Below are 22064 nucleotides of genomic sequence, written 5' to 3'. Positions count from 1 at the left end.
AGTCCATCAAAGGAGGTACCTAAGCAATGGAATATCAAGTTTCAAAATTAACATGCCTTGAAAACCATTCATAGTTAATATCTTCATTGTCACTATGAAAATAAAAGCAATAAGACTAATGTAAGAATCATCAAGACAAGCTAAATAACTCACATCAATCATTTAAACATGAATGTTCATTACAAGAAGTAATAAGCTCTTAAACTATGAAAAGACCAAAGTTTATACATTATAATCCCCAAAATAGAACCTAATCTAGAACATAAACAAAAGGGGAGGCTTCATCACCTCCCTAGATGAGGTTTAGTTACCCATGAGTGAGCTAGGAGAAGGAAGAAGCTTGCCCTTTTCCTCCATTTTCGAGCTCCCTTCCTTTTGCTCCAAGAACCCTCTTCTTCTTGCTCTCTTCTCTCTCCTCTATCTTGCTAAAGATGATCCTCCTTAATGTGTGGCCCTTGGGTAGCTTTTTATGCTCCAACAACACCCTCTCTCCTCCAAGGAACACCTCCAACCACTTCATAAAGAAGAGAGATGGCATTGAGGAAACCAATGTGCAAGTGGGATGAAATGAGCCATTTCCGAAGGGCATTCTGCCTGATTTTCGAGCACTCGCTTGGTGATCTCGAGCACTCTAACTTAGTGCAATGTGCAACATGCTCCTCTTGCTCAGCGCTGACCTATTTTGGTAAAACTGCTATAACTTTGTGCCCCGAACTCCGAATGATGATCTGTTTGAAGATTTGGAGAGCTGATTCAGTGCTTTAAAAACTTCATGTTTTGATGAAGACCCAATTCTCAAGTCTGGTTGGTCGAAAATGGGGAGAAAGGCAGTACATCAGTGCTGCCAGGCAGTTCTGCGCACCTCTGTTATGAAGATCATAACTCTCTGCTCCAAACTCCAAATGATGAACCACTTGAAGATTTGGAAAGCTGATTTAGAGATCTAAATCTTTCATGTTATGATGGAAGTCTAGTTCTTGAGTTTGCTAGGTCGAAAATGGCGACAAAAGTCAGGATCACCGCTGCCAGAAAATCAGAAATGGCATCCTTTTTGTTCAAAATTCCACAAGGCCTCATTTTTGCTTCCTTTTTGCACTTCAACCTGAAAATGCATAAAAACATGCAAATGGAGTTAATCTACATAAAATAATTAATAACTGGACTTTGTTAATGTAATTTAGGGCGCTTGAATATACAATATTCGGCGCTTATCACACCCCCAAACTTACATTTTGCTAGTCCCTTAGCAAAACTACAATGAAAAACATAATGAAAAGACAACCATGGGCATGCTACTACAAAAATATCATCCATGGTAAAATGAGATAGATACATAGCTCAAATACAACTTGAAACAGACAAAAACTGGAGATGGGGTCATTGGGAAAACTACCTTGCATATATGAAGCATTGATACAAAAAATGGGAAAAACCATTTCAACATGCATGCATCAACATCGTAGTCCATATAAATAATTCAATTGTCATCTCTTAAATGGAAATAACTCAAACTCCAGTGAAAGTGAATTGGATTCTCACATGCGGCTTTTACTTTCTTGTCCAATTCCAAGGCACAAGTTTTCAAATCAATGAATTCCCTTTTACATGAAGTCCCTAAGGCATGATTTTATTTTCAAGACAACTTTTGTTGCTTGTTAACAATTTATTTCAACACATAAGCGAAACATAGAATGGTTGTGCAATGCTAAAGTCCCTTAAGCTTTCTAACCAACCTATGTAGCAAGCGTTAGGCCAACAACTCCCAAACTAGACGGCTTTAGGGTGTTAAGTGTAGAGACACTCCAAAGGACTTAATAGCTCAAGTTGGAAAGGCTACGAACTTCAGCTAACCATGTTTATTACAATTTTTTTTGAATGACCGTGTAATGTTTAAGTCCTTTAAGCTTTCTAACCAACCCTTGTAGCAAGCGTTAGGCCAACAACTCCCAAACCAGACGGCTTTAGGTGTTAAGTGTAAAGACACTCCAAAGGGCTTAATAGCTCGAGTTGGAAAGGCTACGAACGTTAACTGGTCATTTTTCAATTTTTTTTTTTTTTAATGACATAAATCATGCCAAAGATATTCATCTATCAGGTCCATCAAATCAAATTAACTAGGCCAAGGTCAAGGTTAATCAGCTGCATGCCTCACAGTTAAGTTTCCAATGTGCATCTGTGCATTGTGAAGCTTATAAGAGTGTAAATCCAGCAAGAATCTAATTGAAACATTTATACAGACTAGTTTGAATCTACATGATCATTTCAACTCAAATTTTTCTTTATTTTCAAAAATTTCAATTGCTTCTATACACAAGGTATTAAACATATGTTTCATCTCCGACAAGTGTCAAGTTATACTATCATTGCTTAGCAAAAATTATGGAACCAAAAATATGCCAAGAATGCTTTGATGCACCCCCAAACTTAAACGACACAGTGTCCTCAATGTGGGACATGGATGCAAGTTAGAAACAAAAAGGACAAAGAGTATAAAAGGAACAACAATACCCAGGGGGAGGGAACGGCATTTTGAGACAAAAACCCCCAAACTTGAACTGGACTGCGCAACCTGGAGAGCAACATGAAGAACCAAAAGAAACAACCACAAACAGCATTAATAGCACAAGCATAAAGACAGAAAAAGAATGTAGCGAAAGTTAACAGATCATAAAGAATTTGCATTGCAAAAAGAGTTTACATGATAACAAAAAGAGCTGTACAGGGATCATGTCGACCAGAGCAACCTATACATAGCAAATTCTTACGGTTTAAAAGGAAAACAAAATATACAAGAGAAATAGTTACAGATGAAACAAAAAGAGAAGGTCCACACTCGCAACAAGCGACTGTCCAGAAGGTAAACGGGCGAGGATGGAATGGAGGAGAGATTGAGTCTTACGCCGTTCAGCGGAAGCCAAACGACGGTCCTCAGCAGCGACACGGCGGTCTTCAGCAGCAAGACGACGATCTTCTTCAGCACGTGAAGAAGTCTCACACAGAGTCTGAGTGCACGCGGACAAAGAATGCTCAAAACGAGCTAGTCGCTCATGGCAATGGAAGCCCGGATGAAAGCCTGGTCCTGGTGAGAGTCGACCGGAGGCTCTACCCTTGCAGCGGCTGCGGCGGTGGAAACCGCCTCAGAAGGAGGAGGAGGTGGAGCGTGGATGAACAGGGGGGCAGGAGGCGGAGGGGTACTAGAATGGCTCAGAACATTGATCCACCGGCGCTGGGTAAAAATTTTAATTTTGTCGCCTTTTGGTTCATGGGGAGGAACAACGAAACCCTTGTGCTGAAGGAGCCGAGTGATGAAAAACGGCAAAGGCAATTTCCGATTTTCAACTCGCGGAGCCCGTGTATTATGAGCATCATGCCAAAACTTCATAAATGTGGACCAAATGAGCTCTGGGATGGAGAACCATTGGCCTTGGTCCATGGCATATAAGGCTTGCAGAAAGAGGCCCCGACGCTCGGTGCTATGCACCAAAGGGCAGACATTGTGCTTGAAGACAGTGTCAATGAACCATAGGCGTTCCGGAAGATTGGTTTTGCGGATAAAAGACCGGGGCCGAGTAGGATCGTCAATAGTGCAAATGGCAGCGGCAATCTGCGCCACAGTTAATGTATCCAGCTCCTCATATAAAGGGAGATTCTCACGATTGACAATGTCATCGGGGCACTCAATGGGGCAACCAGAAACCTAAATGATGTCGGTCATAGTGAAAGCATAGGTGGTGCCATCAATGGATGTAGTGAGAGAAATGGGTGGCTCTTCAAGGCATTGGAGATTCTGGTAGAAGAGGCGCACTACACGGGGGTAGGCAACCCTGGCAAGGGGTGCGCAAATGTGTTGCAGATGCCGGTTAGTCAATTCGGCTACAGCCCACGAAGTTGTGGGTAGAATGTCAAAGGCATCCGTGAGCGGAAATGAGAGTTCGTAGTTGAGTTGTTTGCGATCCCAAGGATCACGTGGTCGCTCACGAGTGACAGCACGGGCACCTGAAGAGGGTCGAGGAGGGCAAGAAGGACCGGCACGAGATATTTAAAGAGGTGGACTTGGTTGAGGAATTTTAGCGAACACCTGGCGTGCACCACAAAAAGGAGAAGGTGAAAATGAGTGGGGAGGAGGAGGAAACCCAAAATTTTTGACAAAGAAACAAGCCCTATTATCAACAAATCAACAACAAAGCACCAACAGAACCAAACTCCAACATTACAAGCCCATCCTCCTTGTAAAACACCATGAATGAACAAAGGAAAAGAAAAACTAAGGAAGAGGACACAAACCTGAATTTCAGGGTATCCGAGAGCAAGAAGGAAGGCAGGAAGAGGGAGGTGAGAGGATGGGTGCTTGTGAGAGAGAGAGAAGGAGGTTGGGTGCCGGGAGGGGGAAGGTGGGTTTGTATGGTGGATGAGAGAGAATTGGTTTGGTGGTGCAGAGAGGAGATGATGTTGGTTAGGGTGGGAAGGTTGGTTATGCATGTGGAGGTTGAAGGTTGTGGATGGAGGAGTGCCGAGAGGGTGAAGGGTGTTGGATTTGGCATGCATGCATGGTGTTGTGCATGCTGGTGGTTTTGAATTTGGTTGTGAGTGGGAGAGAGAGAAAAGTTGGTGTGGTGTGTGAGAGGTTCGAGCAGGAGGGTGGTGAAGTTAGAGAGAGAGGTGAAAAGTGGTTGGCAATGTGGGTTGAGTTGATGGTGAAGGAGATGGAGTGGAGGTGGGTAGTGTTGCAGCCGAGAGAGGGTGATGAGAATGAGGTGTTGGTGTGGCTTCGGGGTTTAAAAGAGAGAAAGTGAGAGCTTGGTTCGAGCACTCGAAGTCCCACTTCGAGTGCTCGAAATTTTGGCAGAGAGTTGGGGGCCGAGGGTGAGAGGGGCTTGAGCACTCGGTGGTGAGTGAGAGAGCTTGAGTGATGGGCTAGGGTGTGGGCATGAGGAGTTCGAGCACTCGAAGCTTGGTCTTCGAGTGCTCGAAATTTGAGCAGTGGGTTGCAGGGAAGGGTGAGGATGCCGAGAGAAGTTGGGTGTGAGTTGGTTGAGGTGCATGGCATGGTGAGGGTTGATGGAGGTTGAGGGGTGATGAGGTGAGATGTGGTTGGCATGCATGCATGTGATGTGCATGCATGATGTCGAGAGGAGATGAGGAAGGTTGTGTGAGTTGGTAGGAGGGTGGTGAGCTTGGGGGTGGGATGGTGAGGGAGTTGGGTTTGGCATGCATGCATGGGCGTGCATGCATGCATGCAGGAGGGTTTAGGTTGGTTATGGAGTGGCTGAGTGATGAGGTTGGTTGTGAGGTTGATTTGGTTTTGTTGGGTTTGGATGGTTCAGGCAAGATGCCGAGAGGGTGATGTTTGTGGTAGCCGAGATTGGTTTGGGGTGGCACCTGCATGGTTGCATGCATGCATGGTGTGGAGGGAAGTTGGTTTGTGACTCGGTTGGATGCATGGTGATTCATGCATTGTGGTTGCTTGGGTTAAGAGAGAGAGAGGAAGAAAGTTGGGTGGTGAGAGTGAAGGAGGTGGAGTTCGAGCACTCTAGAGAGGCTTGGCGAGTGCTCGAACTGAGAGCAGTGAGGTTGTTGTTTGATGCAAGCAATGTCGAGCACTCTAAATGGGCACTTAGAGTGCTCGAAATGAAGCCAGAGAGGTCGAGGAAAAAGGCAAGGAAGCTCGAGCACTCCAAATTGGAGTTGGAGTGCTCGAAAGTGGGTCAGTAGGCTCAAAATGGTGTGGTTTAAAAGAAGTTGTGAGCTTGAGCAATCGGGGCTTGGGTAGGAGGATGAAGCTGGTTCTTGAAACCATTGAATCATGGAGGGACAGTGAGCATGCCAGTGAGCAAATGACTACAATGGCATGCCATGCAACATTGAGTCCGATGCATGCAAGGGGTTAAGGCATGCAAGAATTTATACATGGAATTTGCATGCATGCAAGAAGGCAGTGCATGCACTGAGAACTGAATGCAGGCAACAGGATGCATGAGTGCAATGCATGCAAGAAAACTGTGAACTGTAACCTTAAAAATTGGCATTAGTATTATTAGTATTAACAACAATAATAATAATAGTAAGTTGGCGGAAAATAATAAGTAATATTATTATTATTATTATTATTATATATATATATATATATATATATATATATATTTTTTTTTTTTTGAAAATTTTCATGTCAGTCCTAAATTCAAGCCGTGCATGGAAAATTTGAAACTTGGCACATTGTTCCAATCCAATGCATGGATGGATAATTTGTCAAACTTTGCAACATCTTGCTAATGCATTGATCAAATTGGAAAAAAAATTTCAAACTTTGCACTTCCCACAATGCATGGATGAGTTTAAGAACATTTCAACAATGCATTGAAGATGAGAGGTTATGCATGTGAGGGCCATGTCGGGAGTCCGAGAAAATTGCCTGATAAAGCCGGAAACTTCCGGGAATGAAAACAAGAGTTGAGAAGGTCTAAGAAGCCAGTCTTAAAAATGTGGAACACAACTTAAGATAGTTCCAGAGAAAGTTAAATTTTGGCATTTCTACCCCGTTTCCCAGAAAATTGGCGAGGCACGAGCAATTTCAAGGAGAAGGACGCTTGGAAATTGAAAGAATTGCTTCCCTTGCTTTGCTAAATTTACTATCGATAGCTAGAGCAGGCACTAATCCTCATAAATTGGATCCGTCAAGAGGACTTCCTCAACTTTTCTGGTTAGAATTGTGCCGTCAATGCAAGGCTTAAGCCTTTGGCCATTTACCTTGAAGAGTGATCCACTTGCCGGATCATGAAGTTCGATTGCTCCATGAGGAAAGACGGTAGTGACAATGTATGGACCATCCCATCTTGACCGGAGTTTACCGGGAAAGAGTTTCAAGCGGGAATTGAAGAGCCAGACCTTTTGTCCCGGGGCAAAAGACTTTTTGACGATATGTTTGTCATGAAAAGCTTTAGTCTTTGCCTTGTAAATTTTGGCGCTTTCATACGCGTCATTACGCAATTCCTCAAGTTCATTTAATTGCAACGCACGATTAGAGCCGGCTTGTTTGAGATCAAAATTGAACCTTTTTATGGCCCAATAAGCACGGTGCTCTAATTCTACCGGGAGATGACATACTTTGCCAAAGACAAGTCGATATGGTGACATGCCAATGGGTGTCTTATAAGCTGTCCGGTAAGCCCAAAGTGCATCGTTTAGCCTTAATGACCAATCTTTGCGGTCCGGTCTAACCGTTTTTTCTAAAATGTGCTTAATCTCCCGGTTAGAAATCTCTACTTGACCACTCGTTTGAGGGTGGTAAGGTGTAGCAACCTTATGAATGACTGAATACTTAGCAAGGACGGATTTGAGATAACGATTTCGGAAATGAGATCCGCCATCACTAATGATTGCTCGGGGCGTACCAAAACGGCTAAAGATGTGAGATTGAATGAAATGGATCACGACTTTATGATCATCGGTTTTGGTAGCCGCGGCTTCAACCCATTTAGACACATAATCCACCGCTACAAGGATGTACTCATAGCCATAAGAAGATGGAAATGGTCCCATGAAGTCAATCCCCCACACATCAAAAATTTCAACAATTAAAATGTTGGTGAGGGGCATCATGTCTCTTCGGGACATGGATCCAAGTTTTTGACATCGTTCACACGATTTACAAAAATTGTATGCATCCCGGAACAAGGTAGGCCAAAAGAATCCGCTTTGAAGGATTTTGTTAGCGGTCTTTTTGGCACTGAAATGGCCTCCACAAGCAAGAGTATGGCAAAAATTTAAAATGCTTGTAGCCTCGGTTTCAGGAATACATCGCCGGATGATTTGGTCCGGGCAATACTTGAATAGTTCCGGATCTTCCCAAAAGAAATGCTTGACTTGGGAGAAAAAACGGTCCCTCTCTTGTTTGGACCACTGAGCTGGAATTTTGCCAACCGCAAGATAATTGACAATATCCGCAAACCATGGAAGAGTAGAATGTGAAACTTAAAGAAGTTGCTCATCCGGAAAGGAATCATGGATGGCTGCAAATTCTGAAGATTTCTCAATAAGTAAGCGAGAGAGATGATCGGCGACAACATTGTCGGTCCCTTTTTTGTCCCGGATGTCAATGTCAAACTCTTGAAGTAATAGGATCCATCGAATTAAGCGGGGTTTTGTCTCTTTTTTTGCTAACAAATGCCTAAGAGCGGCATGATCTGAAAAGACGATGACCTTGGAGCCAAGAAGATAGGAGCGAAATTTATCCAAGGCGTACACCACAGCTAGCAATTCTTTTTCAGTGGTGGTGTAGTTCAATTGGGCATCGCAGAGAGTTTTGCTAGCATAATAAATGACATGCGGAAGTTTATCCACACGTTGGCCCAAAACCGCCCCTAATGCATAGTCGGATGCATCACACATGATCTCAAAGGGAAGAGACCAATTAGGGGGTTTCATGATCGGGGCAGAGGAGAGGAGAATGCGAAGTTTGATGAAAGCTTCCATGCAAGCGTCATCAAAATTGAACGGAACATCCTTGGCTAAGAGATTACACAAGGGCCGTGAGATTTTGCTAAAATCCTTGATGAAGCGAAGATAGAATCCAGCATGGCCAAGAAAAGAACGGATTTGACGGACGGAATTCGGAGGAGGAAGATTAGAGATTAACTCAACTTTGGCCTTGTCTACCTCGATTCCCCGCTTAGAAATGACATGTCCTAAAACAATGCCTTCTTGGACCATAAAGTGGCTTTTCTCCCAACTTAGAATGAGATTCGTCTCTTTGCATCTTTGGAGCACAAGAGATAAATTTTTGAGACACGAGTCAAAAGAGGAGCCAAATACGGAAAAGTCATCCATGAAAACTTCCAAGAACCTTTCAACCATATCGGAGAATATGGACATCATGCACCTTTGGAACGTTGCCGGTGCATTGCATAGACCAAAATGCATGCGTCGATAGGCAAAAGTACTAAAGGGACATGTGAATGTTGTTTTCTCTTGATCTTGGGGGGCGATGGCCACTTGGTTATAGCCGGAATAACCATCAAGAAAACAATAGAAGTTTTGGCCGGCTAACCTTTCTAGGATTTGATCAATAAATGGGAGTGGGAAATGATCCTTCCTAGTTGATGAGTTGAGTTTACGATAGTCAATGCACACACGCCACCCGGTGGTGGTTCGTTGTGGCACGAGCTCGCCTACTGAATTTTCAACAACGGTGAGCCCGGATTTCTTGGGGACAACTTGTGTGGGGCTCACCCACTTGCTATCAGAGATAGGATAGATGATTCCTGCATCTAGCAATTTGATCACCTCTTTCATGACCACTTCCTTCATGTTTGGATTTAACCGGCGCTGGACCTCTCTAGTAGGCTTTGCATCATCCTCCATATGAATGCGGTGCATACAAATGGAGGGGTCAATTCCTTTCAAATCCGCCACTGTCCAACCAATAGCTTCTTTATGCTCTTGGAGCACCGCTAAAAGGTTGGTCTCTTGGTCTTTTTGAAGGTCCGAGGCAATAATGACCAGAAGGGTTTGCTTTGGACCAAGGAACACATACTTGAGATGGGCCGGGAGCGGCTTAAGCTCAAGTTGTGGCGGAGATAACAATGATGGGACCGGAGGAGTGGTGGAAAGTTGGGGAAGTGGTTCTTTTGGAATTTTCCAAGGAGGTACATCCATGATAGCATTAATATCAAACAAGGAATTGACTTCTTGAATGGCTTGATCAACATCAAAGTTTGAGAAGTCAAAATGGGACATGCAAGTTTCAAGGGGATCTTTGCTTAGGATGGAGGGGAGAGATTCTTCGACCACTTCATCAATGACATCCACAAGAAAACAATCATCCTCATTGGAGGGATGTTGAGTTGCATGAAAGATGTGGAGTTTGACTTGCATGTTTCCAAAAGCAATGTCCATCACCCTGGTTCGGCAATTAATTGATGCATTAGCCGTAGCTAAAAATGGCCTACCAAGGATCACGGGAATATGCTTTTTTGGGTCATGGACTGGTTCCGTATCAAGAACCACAAAATCTACCGAGAAGTAGAATTTGTCCACTTTGATGATAACGTCCTCAAGAATACCTCGTGGATGCTTGACTGATCTATCGGCAAGTTGCAAAACCACGGAAGTCGGCTTAAGATCTCCTAAACCAAGTTGTAGGTAGACCGAGTATGGAATTAAATTCACACTAGCTCCTAAGTCAAGGAGGGCCCTCCCGATTTTGCTGTCACCAATGACGCACGAGATTGTGGGGGCACCCGGATCCTTATACTTCGGGGGAGTGCTGTGCTGAATGATAGCACTAACATTTTCAGTCAACCTCACTTTTTTTGGCAAATGATTTTTAGAAGTGCGCTTTTGAGTGCACAAATCTTTGAGAAATTTTGCATAGGGAGGGATTTGCTTGATAGCATCCAACAGGGGCAAGTTAATCTTCACTTGCTTGAAAACTTCCCACATGTCTTGAATTTTACAATTCTTGTTCCCAAAATGTGTCGACTCTTGAAGACGTTGAGGAAACGGAGCTTTTGGCTCATAAGTAGTTTCCACATTTGGGGAGACATGTGTGGGATTTCCGTGAATGGTATTGGGACAAGAATTTGGATTAGAAGAGCTTGAATTTGGATTTTTCAACGGAGAAACTTCCTCACTTTTGTCTCCATCGACCTTGTTGTCCACCACTCTACCACTCCGAAGGGTGGTGATAGCTTGAACTTGTTCATGAGTCGGCCCACTCGGATGAGGGGTTTCGTCAATCACATGCATTCCTCTAGGATTTTCAAAAGGTTGAGAGGGAAGCTTGCCCTTGTCCTTTTGAAGCAATTGATTCACCGAGTTAGCTATTTGGCCCACTTGATTTTCGAGATTAGCTATGGATTGAGTATGAGAGTGAACCATTTGGAGAGTAGGCTGCAAGGATGTCAAGAGTTGCTTGTTGGCATCCATTATTTGCTTATTTAATGATTCCATCATTTGCTTGTTTGCAGCTACTATCTCGTCAGTTGGACACACAGGAGGTTGATTGGAGACATTTGGATTGTAAGGAGGACAGTAGCTTGAAGAGGCTTGGAACGGTCTACCTTGATATTGAGAAGAGGGCTGATTTTGCCGCCCTTGGTTTTGGAATTGGGAATTCTGTGGGGCTTGTTGCCGCCACGAGAAATTCGGATGATCTCGCCAACCCGGATTGTAGGTGTTGGAATATGGATTGTTCCCGGGCAGCGAGAATATGGCATTAGCTTGCTCTTGGTTGGGACTAGGAAATTGCTCCGGTGTGGGGCAATCTTCCGAGAGATGGAATGGACTAGTACATGAAGCACAAACTGAACTTGCCGAATTTTAAGACAATGAAGGAGGAAGATGTGGTGCCATCAATTGGTAGAATTTATGAGCGATGGCATCCACTTGAGATGATTCCTCCCTTATTGACTTTGGTTGATAAGGGTTGGTGTTGTTTGGAGTGGTTGCGGTCGGAGCCCTACGAGAATTGTGTTGAAGTGAATTTTCACTCAAATTCTCAAGTAAGGTCCAAGCCTCATCCGCATTCTTGGACATGAACATCCCACCACAAGAAGAATCAACCATGAATCTATGGGTTTCGGTCAAGCCAGCATAGAAAGCTTGCACTAATTGCCATTTTGGGATCAAATGATGAGGACACTTCCGAAGAAGATCTTGTAACCTTTCCCAAGTCTCGTGGAGTTGTTCTCCATCAACTTGAGAAAAGCTTAGAATGGAACGCCTCATTTGGTTGGTTTTACTCACCGGATAATACTTCTTAAGAAATTCTTGTTGCAATTGAGCCCAAGAAGTAATAGAGTTGGGAGCGAGGGAGTTCAACCAATATTTTGCCCTATCCTTTAGGGAGAATGGGAAAAGATGGAGATGAAGTGCATTATTCGGAAAACCTCTCAACCGGATGGTCGAACAGATTTCAAGGAACTCATCAAGATGCTTATATGGATCTTCATTATCAAAGCCATGAAATGATGGAAGCATTTGAATGGTACTAGACTTGATCTCATATTGAGCTGCATCGATGTTTGGCATCACTATGCAAGATGGAAAAGCATAGGTGGTAGGGATGAAATGATCTCTAAGAGTCATTGGCTCGATATTAGGAATTTCAGCCCTTTCATTCCCCGGATTTCCTACGTTATCCCCCATTATATTGAATTCAGTTCCAAGGTCCCTTATAAGAGTGGGTTCCCTAAGGTTCCGTCTAAGAGTTCTTTCAAGAGAGTTAATATCAATGGGAGAATCGATTGTGGGTAAGGAAAGTGACCTACGACCGAACATCAACAACAAAGCATATACTCAACAAAGCAATTCATCAACCACAACTCCACATACGATGTTCCCTTTCTCCTCAATTATCAAGACAGAAAATGTAAATGGCCACGATAAGGACCGATGCTTGAACACAAAATATAAACAAGTTAAGAGCCTCGACAAGGGCTTCACAACTAAATTAAACACATACACAATATTCACAATGCGAAACTAGAAGTCAAGAGACTTACCTGGGGTCCTCTAGACTTACAATTTGCTAGCAATCCCACGGCGAGCTCCGAGTCCCTAGAATCTTACAACACAAAGATGATCAAAACACACAAGGAATATTCACAAGACATAATATTCACAATCAAACTAAAATTAACCCTAAACTTTGGTTGCTAAACTGTTTGCAGTCCCCGGCAACGGCGCCAAAAATTGATCGGTTGATCAACTAAACATCAACCTTCGCAATAGCACGAATCATTGTAAAATAGGGCTATTGGTCGGGTAAGTCGAACCACTGGGACTGCGCTAGTCTATGGCAACCTAAGAGTCTAGAATTGTTCTTAGAATGATAAGGGGTAATAAGGGTTTGTTTGATTGGTTTGTCACTAAGCTAGTGATTGAAGTGCATAAAACAATAAATTGCAAGGAAATTAAAGGAGTGAGATACAAGTAGAAAATACTAGGGAGGTGAATCCACACTACACCCTAAGTACATGCTAGATTACGGCTAAACTGGGGAAGTACAATGTATAAAATGGTCACGGAATATATAGCAACACTAGATTACCATATACCCTTAGAGAAGTTCATTAAATCATTAAACAAGAATAATCCCTCAAAAATTAATACATTTGAGCTACCTAAACTAAAGTGTAGCCTTCAACATACTCACTCAAGCAAGAACTATCAAGTTTGTAATCAAATGATGAAGCACATGAAAGTAAGAATCAAGCATAGTCCATCAAATGAGGTACCTAAGCAATGGAATATCAAGTTTCAAAATTAACATGCCTTGAAAACCATTCATAGTTAATATCTTCATTGTCACTATGAAAATAAAAGCAATAAGACTAATGTAAGAATCATCAAGACAAGCTAAATAACTCACATCAATCATTTAAACATGAATGTTCATTACAAGAAGTAATAAGCTCTTAAACTATGAAAAGACCAAAGTTTATACATTATAATCCCCAAAATAGAACCTAATCTAGAACATAAACAAAAGGGGAGGCTTCATCACCTCCTTAGATGAGGTTTAGTTACCCATGAGTGAGCTAGGAGAAGGAAGAAGCTTGCCCTTTTCCTCCATTTTCGAGCTCCCTTCCTTTTGCTCCAAGAACCCTCTTCTTCTTGCTCTCTTCTCTCTCCTCTATCTTGCTAAAGATGATCCTCCTTAATGTGTGGCCCTTGGGTAGCTTTTTATGCTCCAACAACACCCTCTCTCCTCCAAGGAACACCTCCAACCACTTCATAAAGAAGAGAGATGGCATTGAGGAAACCAATGTGCAAGTGGGCTGAAATGAGCCATTTCCGAAGGGCATTCTGCCTGATTTTCGAGCACTCGCTTGGTGATCTCGAGCACTCTAACTTAGTGCAATGTGCAACATGCTCCTCTTGCTCAGCGCTGACCTATTTTGGTAAAACTGCTATAACTTTGTGCCCCGAACTCCGAATGATGATCTGTTTGAAGATTTGGAGAGCTGATTCAGTGCTTTAAAAACTTCATGTTTTGATGAAGACCCAATTCTCAAGTATGGTTGATCGAAAATGGGGAGAAAGGCAGTACATCAGTGCTGCCAGGCAGTTCTGCGCACCTCTGTTATGAAGATCATAACTCTCTGCTCCGAACTCCGAATGATGAACCACTTGAAGATTTGGAAAGCTGATTCAGAGATCTAAATCTTTCATGTTATGATGGAAGTCTAGTTCTTGAGTTTGCTAGGTCGAAAATGGCGACAAAAGTCAGAATCACCGCTGCCAGAAAATTAGAAATGGCATCCTTTTTGTTCAAAATTCCACAAGGCCTCATTTTTGCTTCCTTTTTGCACTTCAACCTGAAAATGCATAAAAACATGCAAATGAAGTTAATCTACATAAAATAATTAATAACTGGACTTTGTTAATGTAATTTAGGGCGCTTGAATATACAATATTCGGCGCTTATCACACCCAAAATGAGTTAGGGTCGTGCACACAATATTCCCTAATGATTGGATAAATGACAACTTTGAATGAGATGGAAATTTTACTTTTTCGCACTGGAGGAAGTTCGATCGATCGAACCTTGGATTTGGATCGATCGTACTGGCTGAGATCTATCGAACTTAGGCTGGATCAATCCAACTAGTTGAGCTTTTTAGGAAAAGACAAATCCGAGATATTTTGGGTGATATTTATGGGAAAAGGACAAAAGTGGTTAGTGGGTGGTACAACTGTGGATAGGATCAATCATTTGAATAAGAACAAAAGTGTTCGATCGATCGAAGGGTGGTGTTGGATCGATCGAACTTTTGGACTTTATGCTTTTAGGCCAAGGCTTGGATCTATCTTGAAGTGCTGAGATCGATCATTGTTTGATCGATCGAACCTTAAAGTTAGATCGATCGAACTTTGCTACTTCCCACCTTTGGCTTCATTTGCTTTCTTCTTTCTCCACTTTGCTCATTTCTTTGTTTAATCCCAGAATTGCTTCAATTAAGCTCTTATTTGGCTGAGTTAGCTTATTTTCAGGATAAGTGTCTGAAAATGGAAATAATACGAAATCAATCTAAAACGGTAAAGTAAGATAGATAAAGGTACTAGAATGCCTAAGCTTAAGGGATTTAAATACGCACTTTTCAGCGCTCATCATTAGGGTATTTCCATGCGAACACATTATATGTTAGGGGTGTAACCAAACGACATTGTTTTATATAGGGGTAAAATTATCTTTCACTATTTTCGTTATAACCAATTGGCCGGAGATGTCACATTGAGGGTTAATTGCAAAAATTTAATAGTTCAAGTGGGCAAATTGTAGTTCAAGGGGGTTAATTACAAATGGCCAATACTTCAAGGGATTTTTTTGCACTTTACCCTAAAATGTATGTTATTCATGTCATATATTAATGTTACATATTAAATACTAATAAAAATTATATTTTTAATATATAATTATATTATATTATATATTAGTGTAAATTATTTTTTATTTAACAGAAAAATATTTTTAAAATATAATATATTATATAATAGTGTAAATTATTTTTTGGAACAAAAAAAATGATTTATTTTCTATCTTATATAATATTATTAAATTATTTTGCAACATATATAATATATTATTATATACCATATCTATATTATATTATAGTTATATTACTTAATATTTTTTATTTATTATAATATAATATATGTTAAATATATTATAGATTTTATAATAAATGTATAGATGATTCATATGCATGCACTTATATACATAACTGGTTAGTGTTTTTGTCCTTATATATCTTATTTTGTACTTATGCATTGGGTATTATTACGGTTTGTAATTTTAAATTAAATATTATATTTTTATTATCTTGTATTGAGTATTTTTAATATTTGTTAAATAATTGAATTGCATACAATATTTAAGGTTTTTTTGTACTAATGAAAAATAAAAATAAAAAAATATTATGTACATCTATAACAAATATGTATTATTAAATATTGTTATTGTTTTTTGCTTTCAAAATTGTGACAACAACAAGTGTTAATAAACCCTATTTTTATTTTTTATTATTACATAAGAAAACAGAATTATGTTTATATTTTTTTAAAATTGTAAAAATAAAAAACCAAAACGTTACCCCAGTACGTATTGTATTCAACCTTCGATTCAACAAAAACAACAAACACAAATATATAACTATAATCACAGAAAATCCACAAGTCATGGGCCAGTATTTGGTAGAGCCCTTTCCTCCACGTTAATAAGTTCCTAATCATGGGCCAGTGTACTGTTTGTTGGGGTCCAAGATAAAGTTCACGGGTGCATTAAGATTTGTATCTATTTTTTGTGCACGTTGATTTGTTCTAGCTAGTCGTGCATGGTTGGTGGAGCTGAAGACAAGTCCACGTGAAGACTTGTCCACAGTGTAACATTGGCATTATATCAAGAATACCTACCTAAAGAGAAAAAGAACAGTGCAAATATAAAGCTTATTAATTACAATTATATGAGAAAAAGCAAACAAAGTTTTAGCTAATCTCCTAATGAGGCTTTCAATTCGAGAAATTGTCAACACATTGGATAGTCCACAGTGGATAACAAAGAAAACAAATTTGCCCTGTAAATTAAACTATTTACACCAAAATTTTAGTGGAGTTAAAATTCCCAACACCCCGATTATCACCACAAAAAAAAAGAAAAAAGAAAAACAACAACCTTATGCGAGTTTATATTTAATTATTTGGACACATAAGAAAATCCATATACAACAGATCACTAGGCAACAAGTTCACAATTAATAGGTGCTTAAGGCACTCGGATTCAAAGAAGCAAAAGCAAGGAGTTCTTCATCACATTCGAAAGCTGCCATGTCCTGTTCTTCCAAAGTAATCCAAGCTTCAACACCACCCTCTTTTGCATCTGCCAAATGAAAAGTGTTCTTGGCCTTGCTTTTAGAAAAACCAACCCATATAGGCTCTCCCCACCCAAAATTCATTTGCCCAAATGGGTACCTGCACAAGCTGCTACACTTGAACACATCCATACTCTCACTCCTGTTCAGCACCTTGCTGACATCTTTGAGGACATCACATATTAAAGAGTAACACTGGTTTGGTGTGATAGTTTTTGCATACTTATCGATAAACTGTGCCATTCCTTTCTTCATTGCATCCACCAGTGCACCCAAGTCTTTCTCGTTCTCGTCTTTAGCCATTATCGAAAAAAACCAAGAGAAGTTTCCGGCTGAATTTTCTGGTAGAGGCGGGGAGAGCCTAGGCCGCAAATTCACCGGCTGGAGTAAAATCGACAGCCTTGACGAACCCGAGGTCGCCCTACGTGCAGCCATGGCTCGTTTGAAGATTAGATTGGACACGACCTCAACCCGAGTGGGCTTTGGCACTCCTGAATTGACCACCGTTGCCTTGAGCTCAGCGATCTTCGAGGCACTGAACACGTACCTCCTGGTGACACAATTTCCTAACTCTAGTTTAGTGTCTGGCAATAACGGTGGGTCATTGGGCGGGGAGATGATTGCTGAAATGAACTCCGGAAACGCCTTTTCACCCGATTGACGGGTGAGGGCCGCCCAGTCACTGATGAAGGAGCTCACGGTGGCCCCATCGGCGATCTTGTGCAGAAAGCACGTGGAGATCGCCATACCTCCACACGCGAAAAAGGTGAGTTGAAGTACCACTAGACTAGCCTTGTATGACTCGTTGTATAGTATACCTTGGGGATAAAAAAGATCTAGCGTCTCAGGCTCAGGCTTTTTGAGGATATCGGAGAGCTTGCATTCGATTTGGGCTTCATAGAAATCGACCCCTTCGTCATTACATTCAATGGAGGCTCCATTTGCAAGCCTTCCGGCAAAAGGGTAGTATCTGGTTAGGGTTTGAGAGAGGGAGGTCTTGAGCTTACAAGACTTTTCATTGATATTGCATGGGCTATCATAGGCTTCATTAGGGTAGAAGAGAAGCATAGGGAGATAGATATGTGGAGAGAGCTGATCCAACAATGAGAGGTTGTGAGTCTTGAGGTGAGTAGGAGTTGGGGAGGAAGGTTTGATGGTTTCTTTCTTGATTATCTCAGGCTGCTGCATGGTCGCCATCTTAGTAACCTGTGATTCTATCTATGTATGTATCTATATCTACATATCTAGATATTTGTATATATATATATATATCATTGTATGGATGTGTATATATAAGGTCACAATAAAGCAAGGTGGGTGTGAATTTTAATTGTTAACTTAAACAGATGAGACAACATAGTTTGAATTTTATTCCTGAAAATGCCATCACAAGAAGCTTGGAAAGGAACGTCAATATTCGTACCGCAGATTATAAAATCCTGTCTGGAAATAATTATTCCTCAAAGGAATTCTTACTCAATATCTCATACTGTATGTATTACCCTCGTGAGCCAACAGTGATGATGACATGATAAAAAATGAATACTTTTAACATATAAATATTTCAAAAATATATCCACCACATATACTCTTAAAATTATTGTTAGAGGTGTTTTAAATTATATATGCATTCTTTAATATTATCACATCAATACAAATAAAATAAAATAAAATAATTCAAAAAAGGGTTCCCTAAATTACGATTTTTACTTAGAGAGTTTGATATGGTGCCAAGAGTTATGACGTAATGAAAATTTTACACCTTCCAAAATAGAAGATTGTAGTGTTCAAGATCTCATAAAGATGAAAAATTCTAAAATATCCAAGGCTATTTTGACAAGTGATGCTCCTTTCGGGGATGGAGTCAGTGTATTTCTGAAGGCACGCGTCCCTTGGTTCTAATTTTTTTTTATTTCAAAGTTCTCTCATTTTTATTTTTATTTTTCTTATACTACTTAGGCATATTATGCTGTAAATTTTTTCTTTTTTATTGTTTGCCTCTTGATTTGAAGAATCTATGTGTCATGTACATTTATTTATTTATTCATTCTTTACACGATTCATGAATTGGATTCATAACTCCTTCCAATCAAAGCTCCCTATTTTCTTTGGTAAACAAAGAGGAGGAGAGTTTCAACATAAATGAGAAGCTTTGATAGGGAGACATACAACTTGTCAAAATATTTCGAAGAATTGTAGAATTTTTTTACAAGGACAGTGTAGGTAAAAGAAGAAAAAAGTTGAAAAAGAAAATAAAAAATAAATTGTCCATATGCTAGATAATATGTGGATTCATATCGTCGACAAGTCAACAGGAGTATAAAATTGATGATTTTGAGGATTTAATCTGCTCTAAATGTCAACAAAAGCATTTAAAATATATTGATGATTTCGAGGTTTTAATCTGCTCTAAATTCATCGAAAAAATGGTGGCATGCTTCGAGCCAGTACTTCTCCATTGTGGATATGGATCTGTCTTGACTCTTGTCATCATTGATTTGTAATTTTGTATCAATGCCGGCGCTGTGGTTAAAAATTAATTGGGAATATTATAAACACTTAGGTTTAGTTTGTAAAATATTTTTTATAAAATATATATATTTTTTTGGTGTTTGATTGTCCTAAATATTTTATAAAAATATATATATATATATTAAAATTTAACAAAAAAATAACTTACATATCAATTTTCGACATGTTATTTTACATGTTCCGTTAATGAACTAGTAATTGACTTCTACCTGGACCTTTACTAAACACTCAAAAAATAAAAAAAATAAAAAATATTTTACCTAAAAAATATATATATATTTTTAGGAAAAAAAATTTACTGCCAAAATAAATTGAGCCTTAATATTTATGGAATATTGAGGAATATAGCATGGGATCCCAGAAAAACATTACCCATTAATTTCTTTCTCATAGTAAGCTCGCTGCCTCATATTGAATGTGTGACATTATCACAAACCAAATAATCATCGCAGCATTATCACACCATTATATGATATTACATCACTAAGTCACATCATGAATAAAGTTTGATGTATGTTCGTGATATTTTTCCTGGAAAAGGATTATTTTAGTGCAAAAAAGTTCTAGATGACAATTTCGCAATCTTTTTTAGTGGGTGTCATTTTTACGTTTCGAGCATACTTTTGCTCTCACATTTTGTACGTGCCTTGTTAATATTTTTGATTTAATTTTACTACTTTTGTGCTCTGCTCCCCCTACTCAATCACTAGGGTTTGAAAATACACATTTTGCTTCTAAAAATAGTAATATAGTATGGAGGTCAATTTGGTTATTTAATCATCACTTACGGTTTCAAATGTGCACTGTCATATCAGAACCTTGGCAAAGAAAATTCGCTAGCGTAGAGGTTCGCCAGTCCCCTTCTGTGTGCTTCATGTGGGTTGAGGGTTTCTTGGCACCTCGTGCACTGCCAGTGGAGGCGCCCAGCCTTAAGGTAAAAACTTGGTCCTGGTGACGACCGATGTGGTTGCCTAAGGTCTTACATAAATAATGTTCAATAAAAAACTTTTTTAAAAAAAAAAAAAAAAAGTAAAACAAAAAAGTAAAAATAAAACACTCGTTATAGATTAAGATTAATACAAAGACTCCATACAAATTTAATTAATTTGACTGTTAATTAATTTACTGGCTTTTTTTTTCTAGTGATAAAATAGATTGAATTCATTGTATATATTTTGTCCAATTTTTTGATTGAATTGAACTACAAGTAATTATTCGATACACTTCTACTTAAATTATCTCTCTTTTCCCGCATCCTATTTTGTTTTTCTATAATTCTTCTAACTTGTTATTATATATTTTATTTCGTAATCGTAACTCATTTTTATTGTTTTATATATTTTATTGCTTAGACTTAATTACTATTATTTATATTAATATACTAAAAAATATATATTTTTATGGCCATAGCCCTCAATATATATCGAAACGTGACTTGGTTTGCTAACTAGGTTTTGAAACAGTGATCAAACTGAGTCATGACTCAGAAGCAATTGAACAACAGTTTAAATAACATAAATAAAATTTTAATTAATTTACTGTTGGAACAGTATCTATATATATATATATATCATTCAATTATTTGACAACAACGTTAGATCTACCAAACCGCATGGCTATTTATTAAACAACACCTACAAAGACTAATATATATATATATATATATATATATATATATATATATATATATATATGGTTTGAGAATTGGAAGTGATGCTCCTTTGGTATGTTTCCTAATGAAATATTGACTTTTTCAAGTAGTCGATATAGTTTTCAATAATAATAAAAATAATTATAATTATTATTATTGAAACAAGATTTGAATTGAAGTTTTTGATCATAAGAGAATATTTTTCATATACAAGGCTGCAATCGTTGTTAATTATCTTATTCTCGATCCCGTTAATAAAAGAATCTCCTCTTTGCCTAAAAAATATATATATATTTTTAAGAAAAAAAATTTACGGCCAAAATAAACTAAGCCTTAATATTTATGGAATATTGAGGAATATAGCATGGGATCCCAGAAAAACATTTACCCATTAATTCTTTCTCATAGTAAGCTCGCTGCCTCATATTGAATGTGTGACATTATCACAAACCTAATAATCATCACAGCATTATCACACCATTATATGATATTACATCACTAAGTCACATCATGAATAAAGTTTGATGAATGTTCATGATATTTTTACTGGAAAAGGACTATGTTAGTGTAAAAAAGCTCAAGTCTTATTGACAGCTTTGCAATCTTTTTTAATGGATGTCGCTCTCACGTTGCGCACTTAATTAATATTTTTGATTTAATTTTAGTACTTTCGTGTTCCCGCTCCCTCCGCTCAATCATTAGGGGTTTGAAAATACACATTTTGCTTCTAAAAGTAATAATATAGTATGGAGGTCAATTTGGTTATTTAATCATCACTTAAGGTTTTAAAAGTGCACTCGGAACCTTGGCAAAGAAAATTCGCTAGCCTAGCGGAACCGGTTGCCAAGAACACTCGACATAAGGGGTTCGCCAATCCCATTCTGTGTGCTTCATGAGGGTTGAGGGCTTCTTGGCACCTCGTGCACTGCCAGTGGAGGCGCCCAGCCTCAAGGTAAAAACTTGGCTCTGGTGACGATTGATGTGGTTGCCTAAGGTCTTACGTAAATAATGCT

At 39.3% G+C, this 22064-nt stretch overlaps 1 protein-coding gene across 1 annotated transcript; it reads right to left on the bottom strand.

The window, feature by feature from the left end:
- Positions 1-16656: 16656 nt before the first annotated feature.
- On the bottom strand, positions 16657-18138 carry LOC132303491 (acyltransferase Pun1-like). Its single transcript, XM_059800767.1, has one exon. It carries the CDS (start codon positions 18063-18065, stop codon positions 16752-16754), a length of 1314 nt encoding a protein of 437 aa, XP_059656750.1. The 5' UTR covers positions 18066-18138; the 3' UTR covers positions 16657-16751.
- Positions 18139-22064: the final 3926 nt, after the last annotated feature.

This window comes from Cornus florida, unplaced genomic scaffold, assembly GCF_030987335.1.
Source record: "Cornus florida cultivar Cherokee Brave unplaced genomic scaffold, ASM3098733v1 CherokeeBrave_3.0.0_Hap2_Chr04, whole genome shotgun sequence".
Classification (NCBI taxonomy): Eukaryota; Viridiplantae; Streptophyta; class Magnoliopsida; order Cornales; family Cornaceae; genus Cornus; species Cornus florida.
This window is presented reverse-complemented; position numbering and strand designations above follow the sequence as displayed.